The sequence below is a fragment of the Amblyraja radiata genome, chromosome 9, assembly GCF_010909765.2.
Source record: "Amblyraja radiata isolate CabotCenter1 chromosome 9, sAmbRad1.1.pri, whole genome shotgun sequence".
Classification (NCBI taxonomy): Eukaryota; Metazoa; Chordata; class Chondrichthyes; order Rajiformes; family Rajidae; genus Amblyraja; species Amblyraja radiata.
This window is the reverse complement of record NC_045964.1, coordinates 34,695,627-34,714,235: the sequence shown is the minus strand read 5'-3', so window position 1 is coordinate 34,714,235 and position 18,609 is coordinate 34,695,627. Positions and strand designations below refer to the sequence as shown.

At 42.7% G+C, this 18,609-nt stretch overlaps 1 protein-coding gene across 4 annotated transcripts in view; it reads right to left on the bottom strand.

Annotated features, from left to right (window-relative positions):
* The window catches only part of akap6 (A-kinase anchoring protein 6), a 382,452-nt gene that overhangs the window by 277,551 nt on the left and 86,292 nt on the right, over window positions 1–18,609 (bottom strand). The window contains exon 1 of one of the 4 annotated variants that reach the window (XM_033027102.1): window positions 11,758–11,881. The exons of the other annotated variants lie outside the window; for them this stretch is intronic. Coding sequence (XP_032882993.1) covers window positions 11,758–11,769 — 12 coding nt within the window. The 5' untranslated portion in view covers window positions 11,770–11,881. Of the gene's footprint in view, window positions 1–11,757; window positions 11,882–18,609 lie in introns of those variants that run through there. 4 annotated transcript variants of the gene reach the window in all.

Sequence of the window (18,609 nt, the reverse complement as noted above, 5' to 3'; positions counted from 1 at the left end):
TTTTTTGAGATAATGGAGAAAATGTGGTATACTTGCACTGTGGTACAGTTTTGAACAATGTCCAACATGGTTGGCTGGTCCAGAAGGTAAAAGAACATGCGATTCAAGGAGTGTAGGCAAACAGATTCCAAAATTGGTTTAAGGTGAGGGGTGATTTAACCTGAGGGGCAACTTTTTTTTTACACAAAGGATGGAAGGAATATGTAAAAAACTGCCAGAGGGGAAGCAGGTATTATCTCAACATTTAACAAACATTTAGACAGGTCCATGGATAGGATAGGATTGGAGAGATGTGGGCCAAACCCAGGCAGGTGGGACTAATGTAGATGGCATTTGTTGTTGACTTGGGCAATTTGGGCTGAAGGGTTTATTTCCACACGGTATGACTCTATGAGTGCCAAAGTGGCAAATTCAGCCCTGAACCTGGCAATAGTTTAAAGCTACCAGTAACCCTGTTGCTGCACAACATTGTTTGCTGCCAACTAAGCGGACACAAAAGATCAGGAAGAACTACATAAATCTTCAAAGATGTACATGAATCTAGTGGAATACTCTACATCTTAAATTCAAGTAATAGCTCAGATTGGACATATTTCCCAACTAAAGGAGTTAAATACCTTGTCAGCACAGTGAAGATGAGCCATATTTTACTCCACAATTTGCAATGTTTTTTCTGTCATTCAATAGTTGAAAATTGTTCATCAATATGACATACAGTATATGGGTCTCCATTCAACAGCCACACAATTGCTTCCTGTTTCACACAACTTTTTACAGTGGAGTAATAATGACAGTTGCACGCACTAACACACAGCTGTTGCAGAGTATCAAATGGACTATGTGCAGATAAGACGCAGCTAATCATACATTCCCAAAATAACTTTAGTTCACCATGGTTTACATAGTACACATCGAACTGTGGTAAATGCTTGCTCAGTCTTGCTGTGGTTGAGCTGCCATGAAATGTAACGAAAAATAGCTTATAAAAATAAATTACGAACTCAAGACAAATAACTATGACAGAGTTTGTGTTATAATTAACTGCTCAGCAGCTCCGTCAGCACTTTGACATTGGGAGTATACAGTCATTGGGTGGATTAAACCTGTGGCAGCGAGCTATTCATATTTGCATGCCATGGCAACTAATATCACCATGTGTATCTGGTTTAGTCATATAGCATGGAAACAGGCCCTTCGGTATCAACTTGTCCATGTCAAACAAGCCGCCCCATCTACACTCGTCTCACATCCCCGTGTTTGGCCCATATCCCTCTAAACCTTTCCAATCCATGTACCTGTCCAAATGTCTTAAATTTTAGTATTATTTGTGCAAAAATACCTGCATCTTTTTATTAAAGATTTCAACAGTCAAATAATTGTGGAAGAATTGAGTTGATATATTTTATATATTCGGTTTATAAATTAATTGTACATTTTCCATGTGAACAATTTCTGACAGGTCTAATTAAAAATTGGACAATTGTAACTTGGCAGGTAATATTCTCTGAAATTGGATGATATACCAGCATATGAGTGAGGTAAGGTATGACCAGTATTTTGTTGACTGCATATAATCTTGGTTGACTGGTATAGAGTAAAAATGGAGATCACTATTGGTCTCTGCTGTAGATTTTAGCCCGGAGCCATCAATAAGCGAGTTCGGTATTTCAACTGTGCATGCCCAATGCGCATTCGCGATAAACATTCTCGCCAGCTCAGCTGCTGCGTGTATACAGACCTGCGTTTCATCCGTATTTTCCAGTTTTGCTTCTTCGAGGTAAGAAAATACTGCTTTCAAACTATTAAATAGGTGTATTTATGTTTCATTTGTACAAAACTACGATGATTTTGTTGGATTTATTGCATTATGCTTTGGTGTTTTATTGCTTTATGTATAACTGCAATGAGCGTATAACTGTTTAAGTAATATTATGTCTATTGAACATAGCAGTTAGTTTGAGACACTGGTATAACAGTTATACGCTCATTGCAGTTATTGGTGTGACTGGTAAGAACTTCAGCAAACGAACGTTTACAGTTTTTTATGATATATTCGGCTTCGTTCACTACTTGCAGTGTAGTAATGTAACTTTATCAATGGCAGTATGTAGGACATCAGCAGTAAGTGCGGTGATTTTTTTAACTCAGCTGAAAATAAACAAACTGTTGAAACAGTATCTTGCTCTCGCTACCGCCATTGCGGTGTCAGTCAACCCTTGTGGGTCCATCATTTACATGCCGCTGGAAATTAAATCTCACCCCACACTCCTCCACTCTCTCTCTCTCACACTCCTCACGAACACCCGCTACAACACCCGCAACCCGCTACAATAGGCAGAATGGTCCTTTCTTTCGTTAATCCTACCCGCAGTCTCTGATGGGGCCGGTTTCACAGACTTAACCGTGACCGGCTGAGTTTAATCAGGGCTCTGGGAACTCGGCATCTGATGGGGACGAGGAGGGTTCCAGTGGCAAGGCAGGGACAACTTAGAATCCAGCAGCAGAGTGGCTCTGTTAATGGATTCAATCCACAGTGAGTTCAGTTCGGAAAGAACACACGCCGGTAGATCCGTGGCCACTGGTTCAGGAGATCGATCCTATTATTATTGGCCAACAGGCGGTGTAATCCGTCTGTGACAGACTCCACAGTGAGACGTGTCCACAGGAGTGGGTGTTCACTCTGATCAATAACTCAGGCACAGTGAACATCACAATGTAAAACCATCCTAGTCAAAACCGTCCCGGAAAGCTGCATTGCCCGAGCACTGGGACAACTCTGAGCAAAGTCCCACTGAAGACAAGAACAACATTCTAGTCATTAAAAAAATAAGCCTGCGGGCCGGATGATTTTGGGTTACGGGCTGGATCCGGGCATAGGTTGCCGACCCCTGCCTTAACGGTACATTCACACCGCTTGTAGGTAAAGCATCAGCCCACATCACACTGGTACAGTCGCTGCCTGCCTCAGATTAAATATATTTTTACACATAAATTATGAATAAAGATAAGAAAATGTTTCAAACACAAGTAATATTTTCTTATTCCAGTAGCAAACACATTAAAGATTAAATGAAAATAGTATCTTCTTTAACTTTTTGAATATCTCATAATTGCAGATTAATGAACTGAACTAGAACTAGGACTGTGTAAGTAGTGTGCGAACAGCAGAACAGGAAAGGAAGCTATTGAGTTGACAGATTTCTAGATTCATTCATTGGTAGCATAGTTAACAATTTATACACAGTTTATGCAGCGTTCGCTTTTTTTGTGCCGAATGACCTTTGACAAATCCCACGATTCCTTGAGTTTATCAGAATACTGAACTCGCTTATTCTACTGCTTGTTCTGGATCCAGTCTTTAGAAATATGCAGATTACAGGGGAATATTATAGCCATCACAATGCTGGTCACAGCTTATGCTGGTAAGATTGCCAATTTCAGACAGCATACCTATTCAGTTAATAGAGTCCTGATTTCAATTTGGCTATTGTTTTCTTTGTCTTTCTGGCCACAAACTGGCTGAACTACAGTGTTTTGGGAATTCTATTTGACCCAAGCGAAGTTGAGCTTATTTTCAAATGCACAAGTACAGCAAGATACAGGTACAATGGAAATCCTGTTTGCAGCACCATCACATAGACTCAGATAAACACACAAAAGCATAATTTAAACATAAAAATAAACATTACATTCAGCAAGATAGCACGAAAACAAGTGCAATAGTAGTGTGAAAAATGGACCTTAGTGTTCCATTGTCGGTTGGATTAGGGCTGTGCAGGTTGGTTTAAGAACCTGATAGGTATAGGAAAGTAGCTGTTCCTGAACCTGGTGGTGTGCAACTTCAGGCTTCTGTACCTCCTGCCTGATGGTGGCAGCGAGGAGGCATTCGACTGGATTGCGGGGATCCTTGATGAGAGATGCCACCTTTTTGAGGCAATACCTCATGTAGATCATTTCAACAGTGGGGAGGGGCTGTGCCTGTGATGGGCTGGGCCCACCATTCTCTGCAGCCTCTTGCATTCCTGTGCGTTGGAATTGCATACCAGGCCATGATGCGGCCTGTCGGGATACTTTCAACAGTACATCTGCAGCAAATGGCATGCCAAATCTCTTTAAATTTGACTCTGACACACCTTCTTCATGATTACATCTGTGTGCTGTGCCCTGAACAAGTCATCTGTGATATTAACAATCCCAAATTTGGGGCTACCAACTCTCTCCTTCACCGACCTGCCAATGAAAACCTCCCCTTTCTAAAGTCAATGATTATTTCCTTGGCCTTGTTGGCACGGAGGATAAATTTACTGTTGCAGCACAACTCAACTCTTACCATTAACGATTTGGCAAACCACAATGGTATTATTGGCAACATTTTACATCTCATTGGAGCTGTACTGAGCCCCACAGTCATGGGTGCAGAGAGAGTCGAATACACAACCTTGAGGTGCATGTGTTTGATGGTCAGTGAGAAGGGGATGTTGTTACATCCTTGAGGGAGTCAAGGATACTGTTGCATCTCATCTCTTCCTTAGTTTTATTTCGAGCATATCAGCTAGGAGAGGTAGGACATTCTTGGATTGTTTTCTCTGGAGAGTCCGAGGCTAAAGGAGATCTGATAAAAGTATATAAAATTATAAGAGCCATAGATAGGATTGACAGTCAGAGTCTTTTCCCCAGGGTGGAAATGTCAATAGGGCATAGATTTATGGCGAGGGGGACAAGATTTAAAGGAGATGTAAGGGTCACGAGTGCTGGGTACCTAGAACGTGCTGCCAGTGGTGGTGAGGGAAGCAGTCAGGAGGGTGGCATTTGGGAGGCTTTTAGATAGGCATATGGATGAATATGCAGGAAGGGAGCAATATAGTAGCAATATAATAGAAGGGAGCAATATAGGATCACGTGTAACCAGAGGAGATTCGTTTACATTGGCATCATGTTTGGCACACACATTGTGGGCCAAAGGGCCTGTTCCTGTGCTGTACTGTTCTCTGTTCTTGGTATTCTGTGGAATTGGACTTATTCACAGCACTGCCACCAACATTCTGACAGTCTTAGTCACACAAAATACTGGTGCCTGCTTATCGCATTGGCTCTGGGTCTATGCTATGCTGGGTCTATGCTTTGCAGTGTAAACCCAAACACATTTGAGATGTTGCGCTTTTGGTAGTTGAATGTAAGGGGAAAGTATACAGCTAATGGCAAGACCCTTAACAGCATTGATGGAGGAGAGGGATCTTGAAATCATAGCTCACAAAAGGTGGCTGCATAAGTTGATAGGGTGGTATAGAATGTGTATGGTATGCTTGCCTTTGTTGCCAGAGGCATTGAATATAAGAGTCAGGAAGTCATGATGCATCTCTATTGGACTTTGGTGTGGCCTTATTTAGATTATTGTGTGTAGTCCCCATTACAGGAAAGATGTGGAGGCTTTGGAGAGGGTGTACAGATGGTTTCCCAGAATGCTGTCTGGATTACAGGGTTTCATCTGCAGGGAGAGGTTCGATAGACTTGAATTGTTCTCTCTGGAACATCTGAGGTTGAAGGGAGACTTGATAAAATTATGAGAGGCATAGATAGGGTAGACAGTCAGAAACTCTTTCCCAGGGTGGAAATGTTCAACACTAGAGGGGATGACAATAAGGTGAGGAGGGGAAAGTTTAATGGAGATGTGCAAATTGTCTTTGAATTAAATTACCAGGAGAGATAGTGTTGGCAGATAATATTAAGGAAAATCCAAAGAGATTTTGTAAGTACATTTAAGGGAAAGAGGACAGCTGGAGAGAAAATAGGACTTCAGAAAACTAAACAGTCATCTACGTGTGGAGCTGCAGGAGATGGATAAGATCCTCAATGAGTATTTCGCTGCTGTTTTTACCTCTGAGAAAAACACAAAGGCTTGTCTTGAGTACAGTCTGCTTAATGGTCTAAGAGGTGCTGGACGTTCTATGATGTATGAAGGTTATAAATCTCCCGGGCCAGATCAGATATATCTGAGGACACTGTGGGGAGCTAGAGAAGAAATTGTGGAGTCCTGGCTGAGATCTATGAATCATCATTAGACATGGGTGAGGTGCCGGAAGACTGGAGGGTCACCCTAAGATATTCTGCCATCATTTAAGCACCCAAGGACCACAAAAGGGACTTTGTCAGTTTGTTAACCAATCCTTAACACACACGAGTATATTACACTCAATACTAACTGTATTCATTTTGTTTACAAATATCTTATCTGAAAATCCAAAAATAGTCACATCAACTATCCCCTCCTAATCTACACTCCTAAATTATCTCAAAGATCCCACAATTGTATCACAAGTACTGAACAAGGTGGCTGAGTCCTGAAGGACATAGTGGTCAAACCCGGCAGCAGTGGGTAGTAAGAGAACCCAAACTGGGTAGTCAAATAAATCTGATTCACACCACGTGCTATCGAGAAATAGCTGGTCGCAATGACTGCAGCAAAGTGTTTGGGACTACACATCTCGTTTGGCAGCATGGGATCCAGGGAGAGCTAGCAAAATGGATACAGAACTGCCTTCATGGAAAGAAGCAGAGGTTGGTAATTGAAGGGTGGTTTTCAGACTGGAGGACGATCACAACTGGGCCCAGACCTACACCGTATTGCTCAGATCAAGAAAAGTTAAAGCAACAAAAATATAATCCATGTCAGGATTGGATGAGAATGTACAAGGCATGATTAGCAATTTTGCAATTGATACTAAAGTGGGTGGTATCATAGATAGTGAAGATGATTATGAAAAATTACAGCAGGATCTTGATCAGCTCAGCAAGTGCACCGAAGAATGGCTAATGGAGTTTAAACCAGATTAGTGAGAATTGTTGCATTTTGGGAAGTCAAACCAAGGAATGATCTTCACAGTGAATGTTAGGAACCTGGGGAGTGTTGTAGAGCAGAGGGATCCAAGAGTACAGATATACAGTACCCCAAAAGTGGTATCACAGTTAGGTAGATAGGATGGTCAAGAAAGCTTTTGGTACATTGGCTTCGTCAGTCAGGGCATTAAGTATAGAAATCGGGTTGTAATATTGCAGTTGCGCAAAATGTTGGTGGGCTACACTTGGAGTACAGTGTTCAATTTTGCTCATCCTTCTCTAGGAAGGATGTCAATAAGCTGGAATGAGTGCAGGGGATATTTACAAGGATGTTGCCAGGTTATGAGGGGCTGAGCCATCGGGAGATGTTAGGCAAGCTGGGACTTTATTCCTTGGAGTGCAGCAGGATGAGTGGTGATCTGTATAAAATCATAAGGGGAATAAATAGGGTGAATGAACAGTCTTTTACCCAGGCTAGGGGAATAAAAAACATACATTTAAGATGAGAGGGCTAAGATTTAACCTCAGGGGAAACGTTTTCACTCAGAAGGTATTGGCTATATGGAATGAGCTGCCAGAGGAGGTAATTGAGGAAGATACTATAACATTATTTAAATGGAAAGGTTTAGAGGGATATGGGCCAAATGCAGGCAAATAAAACTAGCTTAGATTGGGCATCTTGGGCTGCGTGGCCAACTCAGGCCGAAGGACCTGTTTCCGTGCTGTATGACTATGATTTTAATACTCTATGAAAGTTTATAGAAACGGTCATCGACATGAAATGTTCTTCACTACAATTATGTTTCCGGAGTTCCTCTAAATCCTCAACATTTTCTGTTATTGTACTAAGTAAGGTCATAGTCCTTTGAATTTAGTGGATTTGATTGATGTTTTACAAGAAGAAAGAAATGTTAGGATAGATTACTGGTATGTAGAAATTTGAAGGAAAAAAATCCACGACAATTGATACAAAATCTATAGTTTGTTAAATCTTATAGATAGATTTATTTCATTCAAAATATTGTGTCTGGGGGTTGCTCGATGTTACTGCATATACTATCAGCTCTCCTTCCAAATGGAGGATCCAGAGAACATTCTCAAATTAAACAGCAATAACTGACATAAAGATGTTTCAGACTACACAGTATATTCAGTTCGTAAAGATACACACACAATCGAAAATACTAAAAAATATTAAGGCATATGGATAGAGCATAGAGCACGGAAACAGGCCCTTCGGCCCAATTTGTCTATGCCGATAAAAATGCCCCATCTAAGCTTGCCTCATTTAGAGTTATACTGCATGAAAATAGGCCCTTCGGCCCAACGCCCATACCGACCAAAGTGCCCCATCTACATTGGTCCCAACTGCCTGCATTTGGCTCATATCCTTTCAAACCTTTCCTACCCATGTACCTGTCCAAATACCTTTTAACTGCCTCGGCTACTTCCTCTGGCAGGTTGTTCCATATACCCACCACTCTTTGGGTGAAGTTGCCCCTATTAAATCTTTCCCCTCTCACAAACCCATGTACTCTGGTTCTTAATTTCCCTATTCTGGGTAAAGGCTCTGTGTATTTACTCTATCTACCCATATTTATTCTGAATGTATACCTCCTTGATCGTCCTCTATCATTTGACATTTAACTCTCTTGTAAACATCCTTACAGAGACCTTCCATTGTTTTCTCTCGTCCCATTTCACTACAACTTAAAAAATTGTTTAACTCTTTTCCCAACTCATTTGAAAAGTTATCCACCTGGATTGTTAACTTCTTCTCAGTTCAAAGTTGATGTCTGACCGGCTGAGCAATTCCAAGAGTTTCTATATTGATGTTAAACATAGGTTCTGATATCCTCTTCACACTTATGGGTCCAATTCTTGTTGGCTTGGGTTGGTGAAGGTAAATAACTTCTTAAAACTTGATTCATACCCTTTCTACATGAGGTCACAGATGCTAGACAAAAATGCTGGAGAAACTCAGTGGGTGAGGCAGCATATATGGAGAGAAGGAATAGGCGACATTTCAGGTCGAGACCCTTCTTCAGACTGATGTGGGGGGAGGGAGTGGGAAAAAGAAAGGAAGAGGTGGAGACAGTAGGTTTGTGGGAGAGCAGGGAATGGGGAGGGGAAGGAGGGAGAAAGCAAGGACTATCTGAAATTGGAGAAATCAATGTTTATACCAATAGACAATTGGTGCAGGAGTAGGCCATATGGCCCTTCAAGCCAGCACCGCCATTCAATGTGATCATGGCTGATCACCGCTGGGGTGTAAACTACCCAAGCAAAATATGAGGTGCTGTTCCTCCAATTTGTGCTGGGTCTCACTCTGGCAATGGAGGAGGCCCAGGACAGAAAGGTCAGATTCGGAATGGGAGGAGAAGTTGAAGTGCTGAGCCACTGGGAGATCAGGTTGGTTAGTGCGAACTGAGCAGAGGTGTTGGGCGAAGCGATCGCCAAGCCTGCTCTTGGTCTCACCGATGTAGCGAAGTTGACACCTGGAACAGTGGATGCAGTTGATTAAGTTGCAATTGTCTGTCTCCATGATGCACAATTGGAACCCTAATAAAAGCTGCATCTGCTCATTTCCATACACTGAGATGGTCACTGAATGGCAAAAAGCAATGATAATGCAAAGCTCATTGCCTTGCGTCAAAAGTAGAGCAATTGGCATTCAGAATTCTCTCAGAAACTGAGAGAAAATCCTTTGCCTTTTCAATGGTAAACGTACGAAAAGCGATTTTTATTTTTTGGAGTACATATTTTCAGATCAATAACAACAGCAGGAATCTGACTAATAATTGGGCATCTAATAATGTTGCATTTTCCACAACAAACGTAATGATGTTGTGAAAGAGGTCTCTCCTTGTACAACACTCCTTTGCTGGTGAAATTAACTCATGTTATTCTGAGGTATGTTTGTCAATAAGCACTGCCGAAAACACTAGCTTTTAATAGCACTAGTTGCTCTGTGACAGAACTCTGCAACAGAGTTTAAAGGTAGCGGTTGAAAACTCAACTCCTGTAGATCACTTTTTTTACTTGCCTCCTCTCCAAAGCTCCAACCCACTATGGCCACTTCATTACTCCCTAACCTTCTTACTCATGACACTTGGGAGTTGCCTTTTCAACAGCCCTATCCCTATCCATTTCCCTCTTATAATCCCACACTCCAATTATCCTTTTCTTTCACATACTTTGAATGAGGCTATCAATAGTACCCAACAATGTGAACTTCAGACCATATTTGACCAGGCCCTTGATGAAAACTGTCTTTGTTGAGCCACACAGCCACAAAATCAAAGAATCCCTCGATCACATTGTTTCAGTTTGCTTAATCCATTACATAGAATGGCATAGAATTACATAGAATAAACTCAGCTAGGTCTTTTCATTATCTTTTAAAATGGGGCATAATGCATGAATGTAGCTTAAGAGTGTATATACACTAATCTTTGAGGGTGACAAAGCACGGATATGTTGGGCTTCATTAACAGAAAAGCAGTAAAGGAGAAATTTCTCCACTCAGAAAATAGGAATTGTCTTCACCAGAGAGGTGTAAATGCATGAACTATGAATGGATGGGTGACACGCAGTGCTGGTCTAAACAAGACAGTTGTGGCATGATTCTGCACGACTTCAAATGCACCAGCCTACATGGTCTGTGGCCATTTGGCTGGAGTGTGAGATTAATATGGTTTTGGACACCACCAGGATCTAGCTATCACAATACACCCACTGTTGATTAAACAGTAGCTAAGTGGACCACACAATACACATATTATCATCTTAATGCTCGATAAAGGTTTGATGATTGTCTGCTTTATTGGATCTGTATAGTTTCAGAGCAAAGAATGGTTACATAGGCTGAACAAAGAAAAGTATTGAAGTGTATCAGATAGGGTAAATGGGCCAAATGGAGCTGGTAAATAGCCGGAAACCACCTGCTGTCAGCTTCTGCAGCTCAGCTCATCTTGAACTTCTGCTTGGCTAAACATGGAGGACCTAACTGACCAGGAAATCAGATCTCAGTGCTTCTGAGCACCTGATATACTAATGCATTTAAATGGGGCATCAATCCTGTGGGAAAAAGACCAGTGCGGGAACATGTTTACTTTATTTAGATATTTTAAATTATGCATTACTTAACAAAAGTAAATTTAATTCATTTAAAAAATATTGCTATTTGATTAATATTGAAATCTGCTTGAATAATTATTTTGACCATGCAGTACAAATTGTTCAAAAGTCTTTGATTAGGTGATGAGGATTGAGGTAGATGCTTTGAGTTGCACTGATTCACACCCCCCTCGTTTCTCAGATTCCGCAGTGGAACCCCTGTCATATGAGAGGTGACAGGTTGTTCAGTCCCCCCCAAGTAGGGGAGGTAAATGTGATTGAGTGATCTGGGCAGTGGGTTGGATCCAGCACAGTCTGGCCCAGTGCTTTCAGATGACTATGGCAAGTTAACATAAATAAAGATTTATATTTTTGAAAGACACTCACTGGAAAGGGAAATTAAATGCCAATTTCTTGCATATTTCTGGATTGTTACGTGCTTTCCTCATGTCTCACTCGGGAACTTGCACAAATCCATACCACAGATCCATACATTTTAACAAATATTAGGGCATCAAAACACATCCAGAACACAATAAATAGCAATCCCATGAATCCAAACCTTTTTCTGGTTACCCGAAAATGTGAAGTAGTGAGCATTAAAAAAACTCTGCCTTATCTTACATTAACTGCACTAAGAAAGCTGCAGCAGGGACTTGCACTGTACTAACCAGAAACAAGCTTGCAACCCTTGGCAGAAAAGCCAAATGCAATGTAACCCGACCCTTCTGAATGTTACGGGCAATTAAATGGTCATTGTAATGCACTAGAAAGTTTGTGATTGAGAAAATAAAATAGACTTACAGTACCGTTCATGTATCAATGCTAGTACCCTTGGCAGTCTAGCAGAATTAGTCCTGAATTTGTACAAAAGAGCTCTGGATGTAACGTCCCGAGTTTTACTCTGTAGGCTGAGTATTCTGTCCTCCCGACTGAAATTCCATTGGCAGCCCAGTGACTGAAGTTAGCAGAGTTATTTTCAGCACTGACCTAGCTATCAGGAGAATGCAAGCTGAACTTTGAGACAGTAAATGCGAGTCTTAGCTACTGTTCCTGTCAGCAAAAATCTTAAATTCATATCATTGAATTTGTTGGTCCAAAGGAAAATCAAGAAATCATTTGTAATACATTAAAGTTAGAAAATAATTTTCAGCACCAAATTCAATATAGCAGTTTCTCTTTTGCTGTGTGTGTTCCTTATTCATACAAAGATGCCTTAACCTCCATGCCTATTATCTATATTACTAAAAGTCTGATCTTGACCACTTTCTGTTGTTCTGTATATTGATTTTAGAAAAAACACTGCCACTTACAGCTGTGATTTTTGGCCATCTTACTCAGAGTCCCCCTCCGCTGTGTTGGACAAGAGGATTTTCCCATCGATGAAAAATAAAAGAGCTATTACTGTTTAAGATATGTTGAGATTCTCTCTCCTGAAGGCCACGCCCCTTCCGGAGGGACTATAAAACCCGGACGTGTTGAGTGCCTCAGTCAGTCTCTGCAAGATGGGCGAGCGAGAGGGTCACATCTCTCAGAGCTGTGAATAACACTGAACACATGTCTACTAAACTGTGAATGTGGTTTTACTGACCTTGAGTGCCCTTAATGTGATTTGAAAATGAAAATTGTGGAAGGTTTGAAACAAAGCACAGCATTAAAAGTCTAAACTTGACAACTTCCTGTTTGCACTATATATTGATTTTAGATAAAACGCTAACACTTACAGCTGTGATTTTTGGCCATCTTACTCAGTCCCCCTCCGCTCTTCAGGTGCAGAGGATTCTTCCCATCAATGAAACATAAAAGTGTTATTAGTGTTTAAAAAATGTTGAGAATCTCTCTCCTGTCAATCACGCCATGAAGGACACGCCCCTTCCGGTGGGACGGGGGGCAGGGATTATAAAACCCGGAAGTGTGGGTGTGGCTCAATCTCTGCAAGATGGGGGAGGGAGAGGTCTGAGCTGTGAATCAACTGAATACACTGAATGTCTACTGAACTGTGAGTGTGGTGTTTAAGTGGTGTTTTGTGTGGTTTTATGGTGGTTTCACCCTGCTTGAAGTGGCATGAAACTGCACTTGAATTTGGTGGCCTTGCACCCTGCTTGAAATGGCATGAAACTGCACTTGAATTTGGTGGCCTTGCACCCTGCTTGAAGTGGCATGAAGCTGCACTTGAATTTGGTGGTCGTGCACCCTGCTTGAAGTGGTATGAAACTGCACTTGAATTTGGTGGCCTTGCACCCTGCTTGAAATGGCATGAAACAGCACTAGCAGTTGGTGGCCTTGCACCCTGCTTAAAGTGGCATGAAACTGCACTTGAATTCATTGGCCTTGCACCCTGCTTGAAATGGTATGAACCTGCACTTGAATTCGGTGGCCTTGCACCCTGCTTGAAGTAAGTAAGTAAGTAAGTTTTATTTATATAGCACGTTTTAAGTCAACTCGCATTGACACCAAAGTGCTTTACATAAAATAGATAATGTCTCCATACAAACCATAGAAAAAGGTTAAAAAATAAAGAAAATGGACACAATACATTATAGAGTTCAACACAAACGTCCCCCCACAGCAGAATCAAAAATTTCCACTGTGGGGAAAGGCACCAGAAAGTTAAGTCCTCTTCCTCTGAAACACCCGAGGTCGGGGCCCATTTGTGGCCTTGCAGCCAGTCCGATAATTTTCAGGGCCCTCTTGCTGTGAAGATGGAACATCCGGCGTTGGGTGAAACATTCCTCAAGCGGCTTGGAAAGTCTGGAGCGGCTGTCTCCTCCCCGGAGACCGGGGCACTCGTAGCCCTCAGGCTGTGCCAGTTGGAGCTCCGACCCCGGCGAACTCGATCTCAGGCTCCGCGGCGCTCCAAATCCAGTGCCGCCCGCGGCCGGACGCCCGCAGCCGCAGCCACAGCTCCGCGATGTTGGGAGTCGGCGGCCACAGCGCTCCGGAGCTTACCGCACGGCGACCCAGTAAGGCATCGCCCGCTCCGTGTTGGTGTCCCAGCACTGTGCCGCCGCCGCCGAAGCTGTAGTCCCGGCCGGTCCCGACAGGAAACGCCGCTCCATTCTCGATGGTAGACCGTGAGGACGGGGCGAAGAAGCAGCTTGGAGGGATGCTGCCTCTCCGACCAGGTAGGGGACTAAGAAATAAAGTTTCCCCCTTCCCCCCCCACCCCACACATAAAAGACCTCCAACTAACTAACAAACATTTTTTAACAGGACTTAAAATAAAAAAAAGGTGAAGAGACGGACTGCGGGCAGGCTGCCATACACAGACGGCGCCCACTCCTGCACATCCGTGTGGTCAGAAAACTGCACTTGAATTTGGTGGCCTTGCATCCTGCTTGAAGTGGTATGAAACTGCACTTCAATCTGGTGGCCTTGCACCCTGCTTGAAGTGGTAGGAAACGGCACCTGAATTTGGTGGCCTTGCACCCTGCTTGAAGTGGTATCAAACTGCAAATGAGTTTGGTGGCCTTGCACCCTGCTTGAATGGTAAGAAACTGCACTTGAATTTGGTGGCCTTGCACCCAGCTTGAAATGGTAGGAAACTGCATTTGAATTTGGTGGCCTTGCACCCTGCTTGAAATGGAATTTCAAGGAATAGCCACGAGTCAATAGCCATGAGCTGCTAGCACATCAGGCTTGAGTGACTGAACTGCCACCCCAAGAATCCATTTGGCCCACAATGTCCATACTAGTCCTCTGGAAACCTGTCGCTTCAGCCCACAACACCCATACTAGCGCTCCAGAAAGCTCCCCCCCCACTGGCCACCAATATTGGTGGAGAGGTGGAATATTGCATTGGGGGACCAGCCCTCATGTGTGAACATGGGACCCAACCGGTCCCACTTAGTCTAGTAATATTATAAAATAATCTCTGTGGACTCGGTGGGCCGAAGAGCCTGTTTCCATGCTGTATCTCTAAACTTCCTTTGAAAATCATTGCATCCTTTACTTAGGATTCAATCAACAGCTAAAGCATCGTCAATTTATAATAATTTAGCAATCTCTTCATATTGTAACAGTGATATACTTATTTTATTACTTTTGCATAAAGAATGAGAAAAGTTAATTTCACCAAATCATGACTATATCACTATATTTTATTTTTGATAAGAGCAGCTGTTAGATTATATCTTAGGTTCCTGGCCTTTTTATAAAATATCAGGAAGCACCTCCTCTCTCGCTATATTGGTTGCCAAATTAGCTGGATTAATATGTCAGGATTAAAAGAAAGAGAGGTGAATCATCCTTATATGCCTGCTCCGTATTCAATAAAATAATGGCGGCTTATTGAACCTCAATGCCACTATCATGTGCTAACCCCGTATCCCTTGATTCCTTATAATCAACCAATCTATAGGTTGACTGAGCATTCCCACAGTACTCAATTGGGGAGTGAAATTCCAAGATTCACTACCTTCTGGGTGAAGTAGTTTTTCTCATCTCAGTCCTGAATGGATCAGCCCTTATTCTGAGACTTTGACCTTGTTCCTAGACACCCCGGCCAGTGGAAACTTCTTCCATGCATTCAGCCTGAGGAGCTCCACTCACCTGGATGTGCGGGAAAAATTATGACAGTATAAAGTGGGAAAAATTGAGATTGTCCACTTTATTATATTGTTGAAATTGAGAAACACAGAGTGCAGAATATAGTTTTACAGCATTGTAATGTAACAATTACAGAGAAAAAGTCCAGCGTATGCAGTGAAGATAGGTTGGAAGATCGAGACTACCCCCTGACTATGGGAAGACCGTTCAGTGGTGTTCCTGAGCTACATCCTTTCAAGCTTTTGTATCTCCTGCCCGACAGGAGACGGTAGGAGAAGGAATGACCAGGGTGAAAACGGTCCTTGATTATGTTGGCTGCTTTCCCAAGGCTGCATGAAGTGTAGTTGGAGTCGATGGGTTGTAGTTTGGACTGTGTTATAAAGTTTTTTCGTGCACCCATTTCATGCGTTGTCTTTTTTTTTAACAAATTGTATGGTGCAGCTCATGGACAGCCAATTGAATTGTAGCCCAATTATTGTCATTGCAGGAGGGAAGGAGGTGAAAACTCTGGAGAGGGTGGAGAAAGGGTTTCCTGGAAAATCATGAGGTAAGACAGGGGAAGCAGGAATTACTCTCCTTGGAGCAAAGAAAGCTGAAAGGAAGTTTGATTGAGGGGCAGGTGGCCATAAACGATTGAGAAAGGCAAAATACAGAGAAATTATTCCCATTAACAAAAGGTTCAAGAACCAGGGGAATGTGCAAGTTCAAAATGCTGGGAAAAGATACAAAGACACAAAAAAATTTTTAAACAGAGCTGTAATTCAGTCTAAACTAAATAATTAATTAGGGAGTCAAAGGGAGTTGGTTAGGCGGTTGAAGAAAAATGACGTAAGTTATCAGGAAATAGTGGGCTATTGGATCTGCTATGGCTTATTTGTAAAGAGGCAGCACAAACTGAAGAGGCCAAACTGTCTCCTTCTGTGTATTTATGACATTATTCTAAGCAGCAAAACAGTAAGGAACCAGCTACACGGGTTTATTTTCCAGCTATTTATCGCTCTCTAATCAAATACTCCCTTGTTATATCTCAGTGCTTAACATTGCATTGCAGGGACAAAGAGACAGGAATATCAATTGAATTTAGGGAGAAAATGTGATGGATAGATTTCAACACAGATAAATCTTTCTTTGAGCAAGAAAGTTGAGAGGAGACTTGACAGGTGAAGGACCGAAACAGGCAAAATCCCATGTTATTGCGGTATACTGTAAATCCTTGATGAGACCGCACTTGGTGTATTGTGTGCAGTTCTGAATGCCTTGAAAGGTGTGTAAAAGATTTACAATTTTGCTGAAGGATCTTGATGGCTTGAATTAAAAGGAGAGACTGGATATACTGGAGCTGTTTTCCAATGAGTGTGGAAGGCTGAGGGGAGACCATATACAGGTATACAAAATCTTGAGAGGGACATTCATAAAGTGAATGGTCAGAGACTTTTTCTCAGAGTAGGGCAGTCTAAAATTAGAGACCATAGGTTTAAACTGAGTGTGCAGATATTTGCAATGGACCTGTGGGACATTTTTCACACAATGGGTGTTGGGATATCGAATGAAATGCCAGATGCAGTGGTAGAGGCAAGTACCATTACAACATTTAAAAGACATTTCGATGGGTACATGAATAGGAAGGTTTAGAGTGATACAGGCCAATAGGACAAGTAGGGCCAAAGGACCTGTTTCAGAGCTGTATAACTTTTGTGACTATAATTCTCTGACTAATTGCTAAGTCATCAAATTTAGGTAAATAATAGATTTAGTCAAGAGGTTTTGTGCAGGCTTGCACAGGAAGATATTTAGATTAGAGATACACATGCAAACACAGACCCATTGAGTCCATGCAACCATCAACCACCCGTTCACACTAGTTCCATGTAATCCCCAGACAAAGCAGGGGCAAATTAAACGACAAACCCACATGTCTTTGGGATGTGGAAGGAAACTGGAGGAATCCTCTGTGATCACAGGGAGAATATGCCAACTCCACACAGACAGAACCCGAGTTCTGGATCTCTGATGCTGTGAGGCAGCAGCTTCACCAGCTGTACCATTGTGCCACCCACAGGATATCTCAAGAGCTTATATATGAAATGTAGTTATACTTCAGCTGCACAATACTCCACGTAAGACAGAGCCAGACACAAAACAATCAGGCAGCATCTTTGCAGAAAAGGAACAGTTGACATTTCCGGTCAGAACCCATCTGAAAGATGTAAGTTACGTAATCGGGTGGCGCCGTGAGCGGCAGCCTCGCCAGCATCCCGTCTGTCCTTTCAACTTTTTTGTTATTTTTAGTGCGTCTAAGTGTATGTTTTAATGTTTTGCGGTATGTCTGGGGTGGGGGTGGAATGGGGGTAACCGTCTTCAGTCACTTACCTCGACAGAGATGCGACTTTTCTCCTTGTCGCATCTTTGCCCCTCTCGCGGCCTAACAACTGGTTTGGTGTGGCCTCTCCAGACCGGAGACTGGCCCAGAGCTTCAGCGGCAGGCACGGCATGAACTTACCATCACGGAGCCTGGGATCCTTTGCCAAGGGTCGCCAGTGCTGGAGCTCCGACCGCGGGGGCCTGCTGACTGCAGCGGTCTTCGGAGCTTCTATCAGCTGGCGCGGCGCGGTCTTACCATTGCGGAGTCTGGGATACCTTGCCGGGGATCGCCAGAAGAAGTGTTCTGACCGCTGGCCCGTGGTCTTTTAACATCGTGAAGCCGCGGCCTCCGGTAAGAAGCAACCGATTCGGGAACTCCAAGCCACAGAGTGTGTTCTAATCCGTCCCAACGTCGGAGTTTTGATCATCCCACGAGAGGGCATATACATCGGGCCGTCCATAGCGGCGACTGCGGAGGGTTCGAGGCCCCAACCACGGGTGAACAAATGAAGGAAGATTAACTGAACTTTATCATCTTCCATCACAGTGAGGAATGTTGATTCCACTGTGATGGATGTTTATGTTAAACTCTATCGTGTATTGTGTTCTTTTTACTTGTATGGCTGTATGATAACTCAAATATCACTGTACCTTAATTGGTGCATGTGACAATAAATGTGCACCTGAACTTGAACTTGAAGTTGGGGTCGAAAACTGAAGGGTAGAAAAGGCCATAACAATTCAGGG